The 19071-nt window shown below is 38.6% G+C and overlaps 1 protein-coding gene across 1 annotated transcript in view; it reads left to right on the top strand.

Moving 5' to 3' along the window:
* smog (G-protein coupled receptor 158 smog) overlaps positions 1-18342 on the top strand; it is a 414899-nt gene extending 396557 nt beyond the window's left edge. The window contains exons 11-12 of the mRNA XM_068228547.1: positions 10748-10768; positions 17166-18342. Of these exons, the coding sequence (XP_068084648.1) occupies positions 10748-10768; positions 17166-17381 (237 nt within the window). The 3' untranslated portion in view covers positions 17382-18342. The remainder of the gene's footprint in view (positions 1-10747; positions 10769-17165) is intronic.
* Positions 18343-19071: the final 729 nt, after the last annotated feature.

A 19071-nucleotide genomic window follows, 5' to 3' on the forward strand; every position in this document is an offset into this window, starting at 1 on the left:
ATCATTCGTGAGGTGATAGAACTTGCTAAACAGAGGTGACGGCTGTGTACCGAGTAAAGCATGGCTACCCTCGTCAACATCTTTCTTCTTGACTCTGGAGGCCCGAGAATGAACTATATTTCTAAGAGTATCTCTCTATCCTGAGTCTGGTTACTATGGAGTGACAGTTGTCAACACATTCCTTGTTATTGCTCTAAAGAGGATTCTGATCGCAGGATCGAAACGCGTCAGCAGATTATTAAGAATACGCGACCTAATATACACAGATTATTATTATTATTATTATTATTATGTCATTTGTTGTCGTAAAAGTCTACGAATTAAGGCAGATTATTTGCAAGAGATTACGTATCATAAAATGAGAGGGTGTCAATTTCTTTCTCGATCAATCACGCCGAAACTACTGGGCAAATTGAGCTGCAGTTTATATTTAGTATATCTCAGATATTCCGTTCAAACACAGGCCTATTTCGATTTTTCATTAATTAATCTTATGACAAAATAAAGCCCAGCACGTTTACTTAAAGTTCAGTTTTCTACAAGAAAAGTAATATGGTTTTTCTTTGTTTTTCTAATGGTTTTACAGGAAATTAGATATTTAGGTGTTGAAGTACAGGGTCTCCCATATAAAGTCATGCCGAACGCACGGTGTTTATACTCTGCGCCACGACAGCTGCCTCAGCCGAACGTAAGTCGCGTGTGGCCGCCCTGCTTTAAGCGTGTATACAATCTTATATGAAATCTTACCTTATAAAAGAAGCTGGAATTTTCGTCCTTCCTGGGTTATACCGGCATTGTATCTGGTAACCACATTCTGCCTAACGCGAGTGAGTTCTGCCACTGTAATGTTTCTGATTTAATTTGCAATGTTTACTTTCAGTCACTCCAATGTGTGAGGATTTCTTCGATACACTTTTCCTTTCAGTTTACTCTACAAGTAAAAATCGTACGCTGTTAGATCTGGAGAACGAGAGTGAACTAGACCAGCACTGATCACTCGGTCTGCAAACACTTCCAGATTATAAGAAAGAAATCTGCTGAATGAGCAGGAGATAAATCTTGTTGAAACCACCCAGGCGATATTTCTTCATCCGTTAACTGATGGAAGAACGGCCCCAAAATGTCATTTTGGTACTGTGGCTTTCTTACTCACTTTAAAAATAATATCAAATAGCATTAAAATGGAAAATATGAAAATAAAATAGTAAGACTGGCTGCGATAAAACACATGAGAATATAAAAGTATTCCATTACAACTGAAAGAAACTAGGCATTAAATTTGAAATCCTCGTGACCGGACATTTAAAAATTGTACAAGAAATTTATCCCTCACTGTTCACTTGACTGTACCTTCAACACTTTGAGTGTAATTACAACGTATTCCTTAGAGTTGGTGTCTGCTGTAGGTATCTCAAGCCTAATTTGGTGATGTATCCTTTTTGATTCACTGAAGAGATATTGCATGGCTTGAAATTAGATTAACACTCCGAACATTTAATCCGTATAGTGACTGGCGACTAAGTATCCATGTGACCTCTGCTTCTCCATCTCCCGGTCTGACTACTACCATCTCAGTACAACACTCCTTGGCAAGTGTCTCCATCCATATGACTTCATGGCAAGTCTCTCCTTCCACATGACTCCACAGCGAGTTTCTCCGCCCATATGACTGACCGACCAACTGTGGCCTCACACTCCCAATGACTCCAACTAACTGACGGACTGAGGCCTCTCCATCCATTTCACCGAAGCTATAAGATGCTGGTCCTAGTGTTTGTAGCCTTTAGCTGACACACCTACGCAATCTCCAGAAATAACTATAATATTACTTCCACCCGGCTCTAAATGTTACATACTATGGTGAAACTGCTTGGGGCGGCAGTAGGTGTTTCCAGAAAATGAGCACATCGCTAAATGCACACCATGACAGAGCGATGACTCGGCAGTTACGCTAGCAGTGTTGCACAATGTTGCAATGTCACAATTTATTTCACACAATACAACCTCATCTGATATCATACAGCAACTCTTACTGTACATGTCTTTAGTGTTAATCTACACACACGTATATATAGACTACATGTATAACAAATTTACTAAAATGAAGCAAGCGATAATCATTACAGAATTGAATTGGACAATGATAATAATAATAATAATAATAATAATAATAATAATAATAATAATAATAATAATAATAATAATAACACAGATAAATAATAATAATAATACAGATACACTAATAATAATAATAATAATAATAATATCACAGATAAAATAATAATAATAAATAATAATAATACAGATATCTACTTGTAACGGGATTTGAACCGGTACAATTCGCCTCCCTCATAAATAAATCGAAGAACAAAGAATCGATTGACTTATGAACAAGATGAGATATATATATATAACACTAACGTTGACCGTTGACACATATAAACACTTCAAATGAGTATACAACAATTATTATTTTTTTACAACATATCAATACATTTCATAAAATATCACAGATATGAGAACTATTCTTGCACAGTGTCATCATAGATAACGCCTTAAGTGTCCTGTTCTCTCCTTATCCTGCACTACACAACAATATAGCACTGGAATTAACACATACAAATAATTTTAAATGAATTTACAATATTCCTTTTTTAACATATCAAAACATTTTATGAAATATCACTTATATGAGAACTCTTCTAGCACATTGTCATCATAGATAACTGTTCAATGTCCCGTTCTCTCCTTTTCATACAATTCATGTCAATATAGCACTTATTTTTCCTTGTACTGGAGTTCAATGCACCAATACGACACTTGGTCCACACGCAATTCACAAATGTTAGTTTTATTTTGCCACTTTCTTACAAAAATTAATCATCTTATTATTATCTCAACAAATCTCACGTGACGTACTTCTTTAGATTTCTACTGTTATAACTACCGACAATATTCCCCTCCTGAGCTTTTAAAGAATATGCACACTTCCCGATACCGTCCACAATCGTGAAATATCCCTGATACAAAAGAAAGAATTTAGAAAAATTTCCCGCCTCTGCAGATGATGAAAATGGAAATTTGAGTAGCACTTTGTCGCCCAAACTGAATCAGTTTTGTCCTTATTAACTTACATATCTCAATAAATCCCTCCTTCTTCGAATCAACAATTAAAGGATCAATACTATGGCCACAAGATGGTTCAATTATTCCGTGATTCAGCATAATATTTATTTGTTCTACGACGGCACTAGCATATTTAAGTTGAATGGGGTACTTACCTCCCACAAATGGTGAATGGTCATGTACAACAAATTTGTGTTCATATACGTGTTCTTCCTGGCTTATCACTGAATACAGCTCAATACTCACCTAACATCGAACATAATTGCTCCTCCTGTAATTCACTCAAATTACCTTTCGCCACTGCCTCATACATACTATCCGTCGGATCCTGTCATATAGACACGTGACACGCATCAAAACATTTCCTCTCACTAGGAACATTTTCACTCACCTCTCTAATATCTTTAATAGAACACACGCTACCAACACTTACCTCAGACCCATCATAATTTACACGTACTTCTTTACTAGTTGTCTCACAGGACAAACAAACACTACCCTAAATCAAAGTCAATTCTACCCCCATGATTAGTAAGCCAGTTACCTCCTAAAATAACTGAATACACAAGATTTGGGACAACAAGACATGGCTGAAAATTACATCTATCTTCAATTGTGATTGGTACCGCTATCGTCTTTATGACTCTCCTTGACTTATTACCAACGGTTGTTATAATATCTAATAGTATCTTCTCTTTCCTTCTCCATATCATAATTTCTATCGTCGGAGCTACTACCTCACTAATTATATCCTTAGTATTATAAGTACTTACATCACTTAACAAATCACTTCTTCTGTCTAACTTACTACTACCATTAATCACTTCATTAACTATGACTACGTCATTACTTAAAATCTCACTTAACATTACTTAGGTCACAATCACACTTATACTCTTAAATCTACTTTCACTACATAACTACTTATACTACTCACCTGCTCAACTTCTACCTCGGCCTGTCCACTTAACTTACTTTATCCGATTCCCTGTGAGTTTGAAATACTATGGCTTGATAACGACTCCTGAATAACCTTCTTATTCGGCCTATCATAATCTCTCTGATTTCTCAAATCGATACGAGTCCCATTTTCGGATTGTCTTTGGTAACTCTGCTGACTCCTATCACCATCGACATAACTATTAATCCTCTGCTGATCATGATTACTACCTCTCCTCTGATACTTGGCTAACATTTCCCCCCCTCTCTCTACTGTCCTACTTTCACTAGACATATACGCTCTCTCTCGCGACCCTGTACACATTCCTCCCAAAGCCTGTCAATGACCTTCTCTTTAAATTCTCCTAACTCTGACATATAATTCCAGTACACTCGAAACCATATTTTACTTTCACCAATAAAACCATTCAGCAAGATTTCCAACACATGTTCCGATTCAATAATATAATTCCTCAACTTAATTGCAAATCTTTTTTTCAACTAGTTTTACAAATTCCATAGGATTGAACTGTTTTCCAGAAAACCTAGGTAAATCACGTTCCCTACTGAACAAAACACTCGCCACTGCCACTTCTCCCGCCGTCTGACCTCTAAATTCTTGCCATTGCACACTCTGGCAATTCAAACTTTCTTCCTCCGACACTTTCTCAGCACTCTCCTTCACTACTCTCAATTCTTCGCGTAATTCTTCCTCTCTCTCTCTCTCGCCTCCTGTGACAGCGTTTCCTGTTCGTTCCGTAGTTCAATGGCCCGCCCAAGCTTGCTTTCAATTTGTTCATTTCTATTAATCTGTTCCCTCGTATCTTCCCCAACCCCATTGTAAATCTTGTCCAATCTTTTCTCGACCACCTCATGAATTTCTTCCCGGTTACTAGAAATTTTATTACATAACGGTACTATCTTGTTACTGTCCTCTATACATGTTCCCTTTACTTGCTCGGTCTGAGTATGAAGATTGCTCCGACTCAACTCCATTCCATATCCAATTTCAACATTCACTCTATTTGACTTATTTTCTGGCTTAGATATTTGATCATTTATTTCTAATATCTTAGTATCTATTGTACTAATGGCCACATTAAAATTTTCATTATTACTGATAATTAATTCTTCCATCTGTTTATTCCTATTTTGATACTACTAATTACTTGTTACATTTGTTTCTTATTTTCATTACTAGCATCAATTTCTTTCCTACTATTTTCGAAGAGCTCGGTTATTCTGGCCATCAGCGAAGAAAATTGATCTTGGCTCATACCCCCTGGGACTTATTGAGCTTCAGTGTGCTTCTCAGCTTCTGCACTTTCCTGAATTACCACAGAACCTTCCATCGTATTCACCTGCTCCCTACTCTCAACCTCACCTTGGATGTTCATAGAAGCAACAACCTCGTCGTCACATGACTTGTTATTGTCTTCCTTGTCCATCCTTGGTTCACTAGTACGCGACCTCAGATTAATTTCCCTCTTCAAATCCCTTGACATGCCGCCAAAACCCACTCCTGGCAATTATCGGTTATAATTCCGTTGGCTTAGATGTGCATACTCCTCCCAAAATCAACTTGGGATATGCTGTCATTCAGAACTTGTATTCGAGCCATACGTTGGGTGCCATATTGTGGCTTTCTTACTCACTTTCAAAGTAATATCAAATAACATTAAAATGTAAAATATGAATATAATATTCATTAAATCAAATACTCAATCGTCAGACCTTTTACGGTACTCACACTGTAACGGTTCAAATCCCGTTACAAGATGATATCTGTATTTTTATTATTGTATGATTTTATCTGTATTTTATTATTATTATTATTATTATTATTATTATTATTATTATTATTATTATTATTATTATTATGTCAGTATTATTATTATGTTATCTGTGATATTGTACTATTATTGTAATTATCCGTTTTATTCAATTTTGCAATTGCCTGTTGCTTGCAAGATTGCACTTAGATGTATACATATATACGTATGTGTAGTATAACACTCAATACCTGTACAGTGAGAATTGTTGTATATATCAGAGATGGGACGTGACGTTGGTACCTTGTGCAAGATATGGCGATTCTGCCAAGTCATCGCCGCGCCATGGCTACGTCATTGTATTTATTTAGAATATGCGCGCACGGTGTCATAGCCGCGGGGCTATTTCACCACTGTATGTAATATCTGTCGCGTAGGTGGGAGTATGTCATTGTTATTTTTGGAGATTACGTAGCTGTGTCAACCAAAGTCTATATAAGGTGGGTGCACATTGTAGCGTCAGTCATTACTTATACGGATGCAGTACAGTGAAGTAGTCTACTAGATCAAGAGGCCTTAAGTGGTCAGCCAACCAGTGTGAACGAGAGATGGAGAAGACTCAGTGGGCCATTATTGGTCATTGAGAGAGTGAGACCAAATGATTGGTCCGTCACTTAGTGGAAGACGCGGACGCAAGGCTTACCAAGAAGTCAGAGAGGGCAACCCTGGACCTACCAAGAGGTCATACCATATTGACTTACAAAGAAGTCAGATGATATGGAGAAGAAGCAGTCTCAAGGATGTATCACCACGTTAGGCGTGACATCTACAGTAAACACCAGAGCAATGGATTACGTCGTAATTACACTCAAAGTGTTAAAGGTACAGTCAAGTGAATCAGTGAGGGAAATATTTCGTATAAATTGTTAAATGTCCGGTCAAGAAGAATTCAAATTCATGCCTAGTTTCTGTCAGTTGCAATGTCATAATATCATATTCTCATCTGTTTTATCGCAACAAGACTCACTATTTTTTTGATATATTATTTAAAGAATATATATTGTTCTATCAAACGAATTCAGAGTTTCATTTCATTGACAGTAAAATATCTTAACCTCAAAATTAATGGGGAAACCGAACGCCAATCTCCTTTCCCCAGAACTTATATGGTATGTTGTCAAAAGTAAGCTCATTAGCCCACACCCTAGAGATGGTCAAGAGTCTCATTGTATTATTGCTGTACTGAGTGACAGCTGGCGCCCTTCAAATAACGTATGTGTAAATAAGCAGGTAACAAGTAAGTGTGAGTACAGGGTTCGACGAGTGTGTATTTTATTTAATGAATGTTAATTTTCATAATTTCCATTATAAATGCAGATATTCAGATTTTCAATTAAATGCAGAGTTTTATATAAGTTTCAAAATTCAGTCAGACAGTTAGGAAGTTCTCAACACTTAGTTCTTACCTGATTACTTACACATTCAATATTTGATGGGCGTCAGCTACAACTCAATGCAGCAATAAGAGAATGAGAGTCTTGAATATATCTAGGGTGTGGTGTAATAATCTTACTTTTGACAACATACCATACGGGTTCTAGGAAAAGGATATTGGCGTTCTATTTCCCCATTAAATTTGAGGTTATGTAATTCTACCATTGAAATAAAACGATAAATTAATTTGATAGAACAAAATATATCCTTTAAATTATTTCTATAAAAATAGACTGGCTACGATAAAACACATAAGAATATAAAAGTATTACATTACAATTGAAAGAAACTAGGCATTAAATTTGAAATCCTCTTGACCGGGCATTTAAAAATTGTACAAGAAATTTATCCCTCACTGTTCACTTGACTGTACCTTCAACACTTTGAGTGTAATTACGACGTATTCCTTAGAGTTGGTGTCTGCTGTAGGTATCTCAAGCCTAATTTGGTGATATCCTTTTTGGTTCACAGAAGAGATATTGCATGGCTTGAAATTAGATTCACACTCCGAACATTTAATCCATATAGTGACTGGCGACTAAGTATCCATGTGACCTCTGCTTCTCCATCTCCCGGTCTGACTACTACCATCTCAGTACAACACTCCTTGGCAAGTGTCTCCATCCATATGACTTCATGGCAAGTCTCTCCTTCCATACGACTTCATGGCAAGTTTCTCCGTCCATATGACTGACCGACCAACTGTGGCCTCACTCTCCCAATGACTCCAACTAACTGACCGACTGAGGCCTCTCCATTCATTTGACTGAAGCTATAAGACGCTGATCCTAGTATTTATAGCCTTTAGCTGACACATCTGCGCAATCTCCAGAAATAACTATAATATTACTTCCACCCGGCTACAAATGTTACATACTATGGTGAAATTACCTGGGGCGGCAGTAGGTGTTTCCAAAAAATGAGCTCATCGCTAAAGGCACACAATGAAAGAGCGATGACTCGGCAGTTACGCTACCAGTATTGCACAATGTTGCAATGTCACAAGTTATTTCACACAATACAACCTCATCTGATATCATATAGCAACTCTTACTGTACATAACTTTAGTGTTAATCAACACATACGTATATATTCATACGTAACAAATTAACTACAATCAAGCAAGCGATAATCATTACAGAATTGAATTGAACAATAATAATAATAATAATAATAATAATAATAATAATAATAATAATAATAATAATAATAATAATAATAATAATAATAAACACTGGGCGAGTTGGCCGTGCGCGTACAGGCGCGCGGCTGTGAGCTTGCATCCGGGAGATAATAGGTTCGAATCCCACTATCGGCAGCCCTGAAGATGGTTTTCCGTGGTTTCCCATTTTCACATCAGGAAAATGCTGGGGCTGTACCTTAATTAAGGCCACGGCCGCTTCCTTCCAACTCCTAGGCCTTTCCTATCCCATCGTCGCCATAGGACCTATCTGTGTCGGTGCGACGTAAAGCCTTTAGCAAAATAATAATAATAATAATAATAATAATAATAATAATAATAATAATAATAATAATAATAATAATACAGATATCATCTTGTAACGGGATTTGAACCGTTACACTACCGCTCTGCATTTACTGTTGTATCGAGAAAATAGACCCAATTATTAATCTTGCACTAACGGCACACCGAACACAATCTTCCTATCGTAATGAGGGACTTCATAAGCACCTTTATGATTTTCTGCTCACCAGTAGCGAGAGCTATGACTTTTCACACGACCATTAAGATGAAACCAGAAATTTGCAAACGAAAATACGGTGTTGCAATGATTACTCTCTCACCATGTTAACAGCTGAGATTCAGACTGGCGACTGATGCTTGCCAGGTCGGACACGTGCTGGCTGCTTGCGCGCGCCTCCCATACTGCAGTTACCGTAGCGCACAGTAAAAACACCGTGTCTTCAGTCTGGCTTTATAAGAGAGACCCTGAGCATCCGCCAGCCGAGCGCTGTTCTTGGTAGATCCTGGTAATTCATAAACTGGGCGGCGGCTTCTGTGGAGATTGCTGCTGAAAAACGACAGTTTCCTTGTCAACGATCGACGTAAACAGAAGTCTTCCACATCACGAACTATCAGCCCCTCAATTCACTGAGAGTGACAAGTGACGTTATTTTAATGTAACAATTTGTCTGAATCCTGCATCTAAATTAATCTATGCTAATTGAAGAAAATCGTCTAAGTGTTTGTTACCTAATCGTGACCTAAATTTGTTCTTTATAAAGTTAAATTTGTTTATATGTAGATTCAGAAGTGTGTGCTGAACCATGAAACGTACACAACTTTAGTACTAAATGTCGAAAAATGACATCGTAAACCAGAATAAAATAGTTATTTACCTTAGTGACTGCGTTTCTTATAATCAGTAAAAATGGTAGAGAGAACACAGCTATAATTTATTAAAATTTCAGTTTGCATTCATATCTTCGACTGGTATGGAATGTGAAACTGGATTCGTAGGGATCCACAAGTTGGTGACTACGATTCTAGATCTAACATGTAAGGTGAGATTGAAACAAGTCTGGACCTATCATGACCAGACCAGAGATATACTTTCCTTCAGAAAAACATCAGCAAATTTGTTTGAGGGATGGCGATAGCGACAAAGAAAAGATGAATATATATATCTTCATTTTATACTTCATATTACGAAAGAGTTGGTTCAAATGTAGCCTACTTGTCATAATAACTAAAAAGTAAAGAACATTCTATGAATTAAATAATGTATCTATTGACATTCTGTGTATATATACTAATAATAGGAGGGTTTGTCGACAGTCCTGCGGTCTAGTGATAGCAAGCCTGCCTCTTATCCAGAGACCCCTAAGTTCGATTTTCGGCCAGATCAGGGATATTTGTCTGGATTTGAGGCCTGGTGCGAAGCTCACTCGGAGCTATCCTTCGGTGAAATTGTGGCTCCGGTCTAGAAAGCCAAAAATAACGCCCGAGAGGATTCGTCACGCTGGCTGTAGGCCTTCGGGTTGAGCATTGGCCACTTGGTAGGTGAAGACCAATCAGGGTTTCATTGCCATGGGTTTTTTTGTTTGTTTGTTTGTTTGTTTGTTTGTTTGTTTGTTTGTTTGTTTGTTTGTTTGTTTGTTTGTTTGTTTGTTTGTTTGCAATATGCATGTCTAAGATAAATTCACTATTTATTTCTCGATAATTATCACTCAAATTGGAAAATGTCCTGATAACTTTTCCCAAAGAAATGATATCTCAAATATCCCTCTAATAGGTCATAACTTCCTTCAAATTTACCTTGGATTAGGTATTAATGGAAGTATATTATTAATTCTAGAACTGTTTACAAAACGATACCTTTGGACATTATTTTCTTCCTTGTGATATTATTGTTCCATTACTAACGTTTCTTTGCCATTCTTTCTGCTGCAGAAGAAAGGAAGTAGGGAGAAGGTGAGTGAAGATTCAAGTTGATTTTAAAAAGTATTTTGAAATGTTATAATATTGAAATTTTTCGAATTCATGCACAATAGTGAAATTCTCTCATATTACACCAAGTTATAGACCGTCACCTGGATGTACCAAGTTCCTTAAAGTAATATTTTTAATGAAGAACCTACCATAATATTACATAAATTTTGTCTGTAATTCCCATCAAATTTCGCCAATTTTGCTATTTAACCGTTATTTTAAATCCTCTTAAATTCAGAAAGTCTTCTCTTTGATAACATAATGAACAAAGAATGGATTCATGCTCTCCCAGGCTTATTTGCTCATGAGTAATATGTCGTGGTTTAGGTTCCGTATTTTCTTATACATCTATTGCCGGAGAAGACGGATATGCATTCAGCACTGTTGATCGATCAGCCTTTACTCCAAAATGCAATCCACTAGTAGAGTAAATTACTGCAGTATTCATATGCAGCGCAGTTTTAAACTTTGAAAGGTAGCCAGGTTTATATTACTGTAATTGTAAACCTCTGCTGCTCTTCGGAAATGCAGTGTTTAGCGTAGAGACAGGATGGAATCGAAAGGAGAGGTAATATTCATACTGATGAGAGAATAATTTGTAAGCCATGTAATAGTTAAGGATGAAAGACAGGTTATCTTGGGGGTGATAGGCAACTTGATGTTTTACGGCGTGTACACACCTGACGCTGATGCGGCAATTATTTCATAAGATAATCAGTGGAAAACGATACGAAAAGGAACGTGGTTGTGGCGGGTGGTCTCATTTTACCAAATGTTAACTGGGAATGACAGAAAGCATGTTTCCCTTCGTCCCAATATACTCCTCTTTATATATACACACACCGCGCTACTCACCAAAGAACAAATAATACACACTGGGCGAGTTGGCCGTGCGCGTAGAGGCGCGCGGCTGTGAACTTGCATCCGGGAGATAGTAGGTTCGAATCCCACTATCGGCAGCCCTGAAAATGGTTTTCCGTGGTTTCCCATTTTCACACCAGGCAAATGCTGGGACTGTACCTTAATTAAGGCCACGGCCGCTTCCTTCCAACTCCTAGCCCTTTCCTATCCCATCGTCGCCATAAGACCTATCTGTGTCAGCGCGACGTAAAGCCCCTAGCAAAAAAAAAATAATAATACATTCCACCACAAAGAGTTGGCGTAATGAAAGGAATCCGGTCTTAAAAAGTGGACCGAATGCACAGTGTCAAAGAAGAGATATAGGAAGAATATTATGCGAATGAATTCGTCACATACGCTATTTGGATAACAAACGTGATACAGTAGTAGTAGTAGTAGTAGTAGTAGTAGTAGTAGTGAATGAGATAATGGTTACCGTAGTCACCTTCGGATCAAAAGATCCCGTTTTCGATCCCGGCCGGCGATTTCAACTCCGTCTGATTAATTCCTCGGGCTTGGGGTCTAGATCTTTGTATTAATGCACACCTCTTCGTATATCAACCATTAAAGAAACACATTAGTGAATACATGCCTCTACATCCTCCCAACATCGGGGATGATGACTTATCAAAGAGAGGGACCCATGGTGGTAGATTGATCATTCAGTAAAATAATTCCTTTTAAGGCAAAATGCTCGCACTTTAGGATTTTATAAAGTATGTGGTACCTGAAGGTAAGTTGAACGTATAACTATTGGGTGTGATGGTTTCCTTACCACCGAGCTCGATAGCTGCAGTCGCTTAAGTGCGGCCAGTATCCAGTATTCGGGAGATAGTAGGTTTGAACCCCACTGTCGGCAGCCCTGAAAATGGTTTTCCGTGGTTTCCCATTTTCACGCCAGGCAAATGCTGGGGCTGTACCTGAATTAAGGCCACGACCGCTTCCTTCCCACTCCTAGCCCTATTCTGTCCCCTCGTCGCCATAAGACCTATCTGTGTCGGTGCGACGTAAAGCAACTAGCAAAAAATAGGTTTCCTTACCAGTGGATTAGTGAGATCTAAGCAAGCTTGTATTATTATTATTATTATTATTATTATTATTATTATTATTATTATTATTATTATTATTATTATTATTATTATTATTATTATTATTATTGCGTTAGGGCCTACTAGGGACCACGTTCCAATATCAATTCTTCATCCTTTGTTGTTGTTCCTTCCTTTTCTTCCAATATTCCTTCATTGATTCACTATGTTTCTTTTTCTTTTTTCAGACCACCTGTGCCGGTTTTCTTTGCCTCCCTCCTTTGGAATCCTTCCATCTTTAAAACTTTCTTCCTGAAAATTTCTTTTTCCATTACATCTTCTTCTCGGATATTGTTTCTTTCCAAGTCTCTTTTGATCTCTTCAATCCAGGTGATTGTTGACCTTTTCTTCCAAAGATACGTGAAGATCATTTTGGTTAGTCTATTGTCGTCCATTCTGTAAATATGTCCAAAAAATAGCAGTATCCTCTTCCGTACTGTTGTAGATACGTTTTCTATGTTCTGATAAATTTCGTTATTACTTCTTAATTTCAAAAATTCTGTGGTTTATAGAGGTCCTAATATTTTTCGTATAATTCTTATTTCTAGTACTTCCAACTTTTCAAGTTTATAATTGAGTACTAAGCATTCACTGGCATATAACCATTCTGGTTTCACAACTGTGTTGTAGTGCTTTATTTTAAGACTTTTAGATAAACATTTTTGTTGTATGTACTTTTTGTTATACCATGTGCTCTTTTAATTTTGTGTATCCTTGCCTCTATAGAAGATTTTTTCAAACCATTTTCTTGGATTGTTTCCCCCAAATATTTGAATTGCTTTACCCTTTCGATTGAACCAACATCTGTTCCTAGCAATTTTTGAACTTTTTTTATATTCGTCAAGAATTTTGTTTTTATTGTAAAAGGTCGCGATATCTCACCCATAAACTTTTGAGACTGTGTTGGCTGTCTCTTCCAGAAGATTTACTTGTATTGCTGCATTAGTCAGGCATTTAGAGAATATGGCAAGATCATCTGCAAATGCTAGGCAATTTATTGCAACACCTTTGTTCTTTCTCCCCAGCGTAATATGGTGCTTCAGGTTTTCATTCCAAATTCTCACAACGTTTTCCAAGATACAGTTGAAAAGGAGTGGAGATAAGCCATCACCTTGTCTGACACTTGTTTTTATTGTAAAAGGTCGCGATATCTCACCCATAAACTTTTGAGGCTGTGTCTGTCAGGGTTTCGCGGATCATATTTGCCAATTTGGTTTTAACTTCAAACTCACGTATGGTTTTATCTAAGATTTCTCTATCAACAGAGTCAAATAAAATTTTTAATCGATGAATGTAACGACTATATCTTTTGAGTTCATTTGTCTGTGACGAATTACTGACGTCAAGTTGAATATCTGTTCAGGGCCGGACCTGCCGTTTCTAGTAAATCCAGCTTGATATTCACCCAGCTGACTGTCAAGTGTAGATTGTACTCTGCTGAGTAATATTGTTATGAATACTTTATAAGCAATTGGTAGGAGAGAAATACATCTATAGTTATCGACATCTTGCTTGTTACCCTTCTTATGTAATGGGTGTATTAGAGTCACTTTCCCGTCTGGTATATTTTCTGTTTTCCAAATTTCTTCAAAAATTATTTGTAAATCTTCAATGATTTTTGGTTCTGACCATTTCAAAAGTTCAGCTGTTATGGAACCTTCCCCACTAGCTTTATTATATTTTAGAGATTTAATTGCGTCTTTAATTTCTTCGACAGTTGGCGGCAAACCATATTTTAGGTTTTCATGAAGCTCTGGAAAATTTAATTTGTTTTTTGGTTCCGGGAAGTTCAGAATGTTTTCAAAGTGTTTTGCCAGTATTTCAAAGTTTTCTGCATTTTTAACGCCTGTTTTACCATTTACATCTCTGAAACAAATACTCGGAGCTTGATAGCCCTTCAAATTATTCTTGAAGGTTTGATAGAAGTTTCTTTAATTATTTTGTACGAAATTATCCTGCATTGCGAGTAGCTGTGATTTTTCATAGGATCTTTTGACACTCCTTATAATTCTTGCTGTTTCCTTCCTTTGTAGTTTAAATAACTCATAATGTTCATTCTTTCTAGAACATTTCCATATTATCCATGTTTTCGTTCTTTTTGTTAGCGCTTCTTCGCAAATGTCAATCCGCCAGACCTTCTTTTTTTGTTTCAGCTGGCCCAAATATCTTTCTTGCTGCATTGTTAATTTGTTTTGACACTTCTTGCCAATTACCACGTTAAGTTATTTTAATTTCTTTCTGAAAATTCTTAATTGCTTTTTGGGAAATGTTGAGTTTATCTGTATTATATTTCATTAGTACTTTTTGTTTCTTTTGTGTATCAGTTGGTAACAGATTCAGCTTAATTTTTGAAGGATAGTGGTCAGAGTAAAAATACCCACTTCTTATTACTTTAACATTCATGACTTCTTTAATATTCTTTTTAGAAACTGCTACATGGTCATATTGTAACTCTTCTAACACCGGATTTGGAGATCTCCAGATTTTAGCTTTTCTTGGGAGTTTCTTGAAGAAGGTCGACATTAACTTTAGTTGGAAGGATTTACACAGATTAATAAGCCTTACACCATTCGTGTTGGTTCTTTTGTGTGCTGGATGTTCCCCTACAGTTTTTCTGAAGACATTTTCTCTGCCTATTTGAGCATTAAAATCACCCAGTAGAATGATAACATTTGATTTTGGGATTTTAGATATTTCATTATCCAGTAGATCCCAGAATTCTTCAGTTTTACTAGGATTCTTCTTGTTTTCTTCGTTTATTTGTGCATGACAGTTGACAAATGTGTACTTTCTGTTCTTACACTTAATTGTAACCCTAGTGTGAGAAGAGTTAACCTTTCTGAACTTGATTTGATATCTAATACATTATCAACCATTGTTTTATGAACATAAAAGGCGGTGCCTAATAGTGGCATTCCTTTCATAATTCTGATTGCGGGTTTCCCTTTAAAGATTCTATAGCTTTCCGTTTGTCACATTCTCTTCCACAAATCTTGTCTCTTAAACTGCTAGGCCCATTTTCACACCAGGCAAATGCTGGGGCTGTACCTTAATTAAGGCCACGGCCGCTTCCTTCCAACTCCTAGGCCTTTCCTATCCCATCGTCGCCATAAGACCTATCTGTGTCGGTGCGACGTAAAGCCCCTAGCAAAAAAAAAACTGCTAGAATTTGGATTTCATGTTTATTTAGCAATTTTTCCAGCTCTTTCTGTTTTCCAGTTTGTAGCTTAGAATTTACATTCAAGGTAAATACCGGTAACAACTGTTTTTAACAATTAGACTATACTAATTTCATCCAATAGAACAATTAAAAATCTAGCGTCAAATTCGGTGATGAGGTTACTTTCCAAATCCGAGGAGTACTTTAGGGGATATTACAGGATTTCAAATGTTTAAGCATTAGACAGAAAGACATGCGCCACTCGCCTTGATGTCGGGCGTGTAGTTCTCGTGCTTGTCTGTCGCCTTGTTCATAAACACACGTACTTCACCATTATCTCGTGGGAGGTCGGAGAAAAAGTAGTATGGTGTGGGCCAGGGCCTTTCAGGGTGCATGCGCTTGGTGCATGCACTGTGCACGGTGCAAAAGACGAATTCGCTTGGTTGACCAGAGTGCAGACCCCCCACTCCTCGATTTGGAGCAATAGCGCTTACTCTCTCTTTCCTCACGCCTGTCTTGCTCGCTCCCCCTGTCTCCCTGTTCCACACTTGCTCCGTAGTACTCCAAATCCGAGCTGAGTTGCGCCGAGTAGAGCCGAGCTTAGCGAGTAGCCCAGAGACGAAGCGTTGGTCCGAGCGAAGCCGAGCACGACCGATGCACAGTGCACGGAGCTCTTGCGCCTCGATTTGCACGCGTGAGATTTTGGGCGTTTGAGAGCCCCTGGTGTAGGCCAACAGCATTTCGGAATAAAGCTTTTATTTCAATGCCACTGAATCAGAAAAAGACCATATAACACTGTGAAATTGTAATAATTTATGTGATGTTAAGATGCCTAACTGATGTTAAATAGTCCCTGATACACAGATGGTGAAAGAATGAAAAAGAAATGTCCATACCCCTCAAATCGTGAAATTCTTAGTACTTACAACAGATGTATGGAGTATTTTATGAGCGCCTTAATACACTTTAAGATTCTTTAACGGCGCTGGCACATTTTGTCGAAATACAAAAATAGTTGCCGTTACTTTTAAATCAATCCTCGCATAAATAAAAATGTTAATTTACAACTTTGTGTAGTTTCCTTCTTATTAAAAATCGTAATCTACGCATGATGTTTTCATAAAACCAGTGTTTTTTAAAGATCATTCATTCACTATACAAAATTAATAATTTATGTTTTGTGTTGGAATGTACGATTGTTATATAATGAAATAATATTTGGTCCTCGCAGGCTCTGCACCATCGTCAACAGCGATGTTCGACACGACACCACGCCACCACGTCTGACGCAGAGATGCCCGAGGGTGAGGTGTCCCGGACCCCAGAAGACTCGGTGTGCAGCAACGAGGGTCCTAGCGCCATCTACAATGACGCGCCGTCCACTTACAGCGAGCTGGTGGGTTGTGGCACACCCAATGTATCGTTCCGCGTGTCTCAGCGCCAATGATACAGTCCTCTGCGCGATGTGACGGTGGTTCCTCGTCCGCGCACTTCCTACGGTAACGAGTGGTTCTAATATTAGCTTCAGGATCTCAAAATCATAATTAAACCATGAGCGCCCGCAGTAGCGTCTAGCTGTTGAGAGAGGATAGAAGGAATGTTTGGAACACTCTGGGATGATACTGGTGAAGATATTCATTAAATGATCAGTCAATTTTCTTGAGAAACTTTATTAACATGTACTCAATAACAAGCGTTTTTTTTCCTATTTGTTTCACGTCGCGCCGACACAAATAGGTCTTATGGCGACGATGGGACAGGAAAGGCCTAGGAATGGGAAGGGAGCGGCCGTGGCCTTAATTAAGGTACAGCCCCAGCATTTGCCTGGTGTGAAAATAGGAAACCGCGGGAAACCATCTTCAGGGCTGCCGACAGTGGGGTTCGAACCCACTATCTCCCGGATGCGAGCTCACAGCTGCGCACTCCTAACCACACGGCCAACTCGCCCGGTTGAATAACAAGCATCAGTGCCTAAGTTTCAACTCAAGAGATTGCTCTGGTGCACATGAGCGTTGCTTCACGAATATTCATATGCTTGATGTTTTAAATTTAAGTTTTCTTCCACACTAATTGATAAAATACGGTGCAAGTCAGTAAGGAGACCTATCTCAAATACCTCCAGGTCCAATAATCTCGTAGAAGTCCGCCTTTTCAATACAATTTGTGATGTTACATAATGGAATAACGGGACATGAAAGTGAAAATCTTTCTTTCTTTCTTAATCTGTTTATTGTCCAGGGTTGGCTTTTCCCTCGGACTTAGCGAGGGATCCCACCTCTACCGCCTCAAGGGCAGTGTCCTGGAGCTTCAGACATCGGATCGGGGGATACAACTGGGGAGAATGATCAGTACCTCGCCCAGGCGGTCTCACCTGCTATACTGAACAGGGGCCTTGGGGGGGATGGGAAGATTGGAAGGGATAGACAAGGAAGAGGAAAGGAAGCGGCCGTGGCCTTAAGTTAGGTACCATCCCGGCATTTGCCTGGAGGAGAAGTGGGAAACCACGGAAAACCACTTCCAGGATGGCTGAGGTGGGAATCGAACCCACCTCTACTCAGTTGACCTCCCGAGGCTGAGTGGACCCCGTTCCAGCCCTCGTACCACTTTTCAAATTTCGTGGCAGAGCCGGGAATCGAACCCGGGCCTCCGGGGGTGGCAGCTAATCACACTAACCACTACACCACAGAGGCGGACAAGTGAAAATCTACAGCCTTTATTTTCAGTCATTTGACCGGGTCAGGGATGGAATGAATGAAGCCCCCATCTTGCGGCGAGAATAGGAATTGTGCCGGCTGTAGAGGCCTGTCGCACTCCTCTGGGGCAATGATTAATGCGTGACAGATGAAATGAAACGATGTCCGACCCATTGGCTGAATGGGCACCTTTGAGCCCTTCGGTTCAGAGGGTCCAGGGTTCGATTGCCGGCCGGGTAGGGGATTTTAATCGCCTGTGATTAATTCTTCTGGCGCGGGGACTGGGTGTTTGTGTTTTCCCAACACTTTCCTCTTCATATTCACACTGCTCTACCAACCACCACAGATAAACGCAATAGTGATTACATCCCTCCATATAGGGTTGGCGCCAGGAAGGGCATCCGGCCGTAAAACAGGGCCCAATCCACATGTGCGACACAGTTC

This window comes from Anabrus simplex, chromosome 7 (assembly GCF_040414725.1).
Source record: "Anabrus simplex isolate iqAnaSimp1 chromosome 7, ASM4041472v1, whole genome shotgun sequence".
Classification (NCBI taxonomy): Eukaryota; Metazoa; Arthropoda; class Insecta; order Orthoptera; family Tettigoniidae; genus Anabrus; species Anabrus simplex.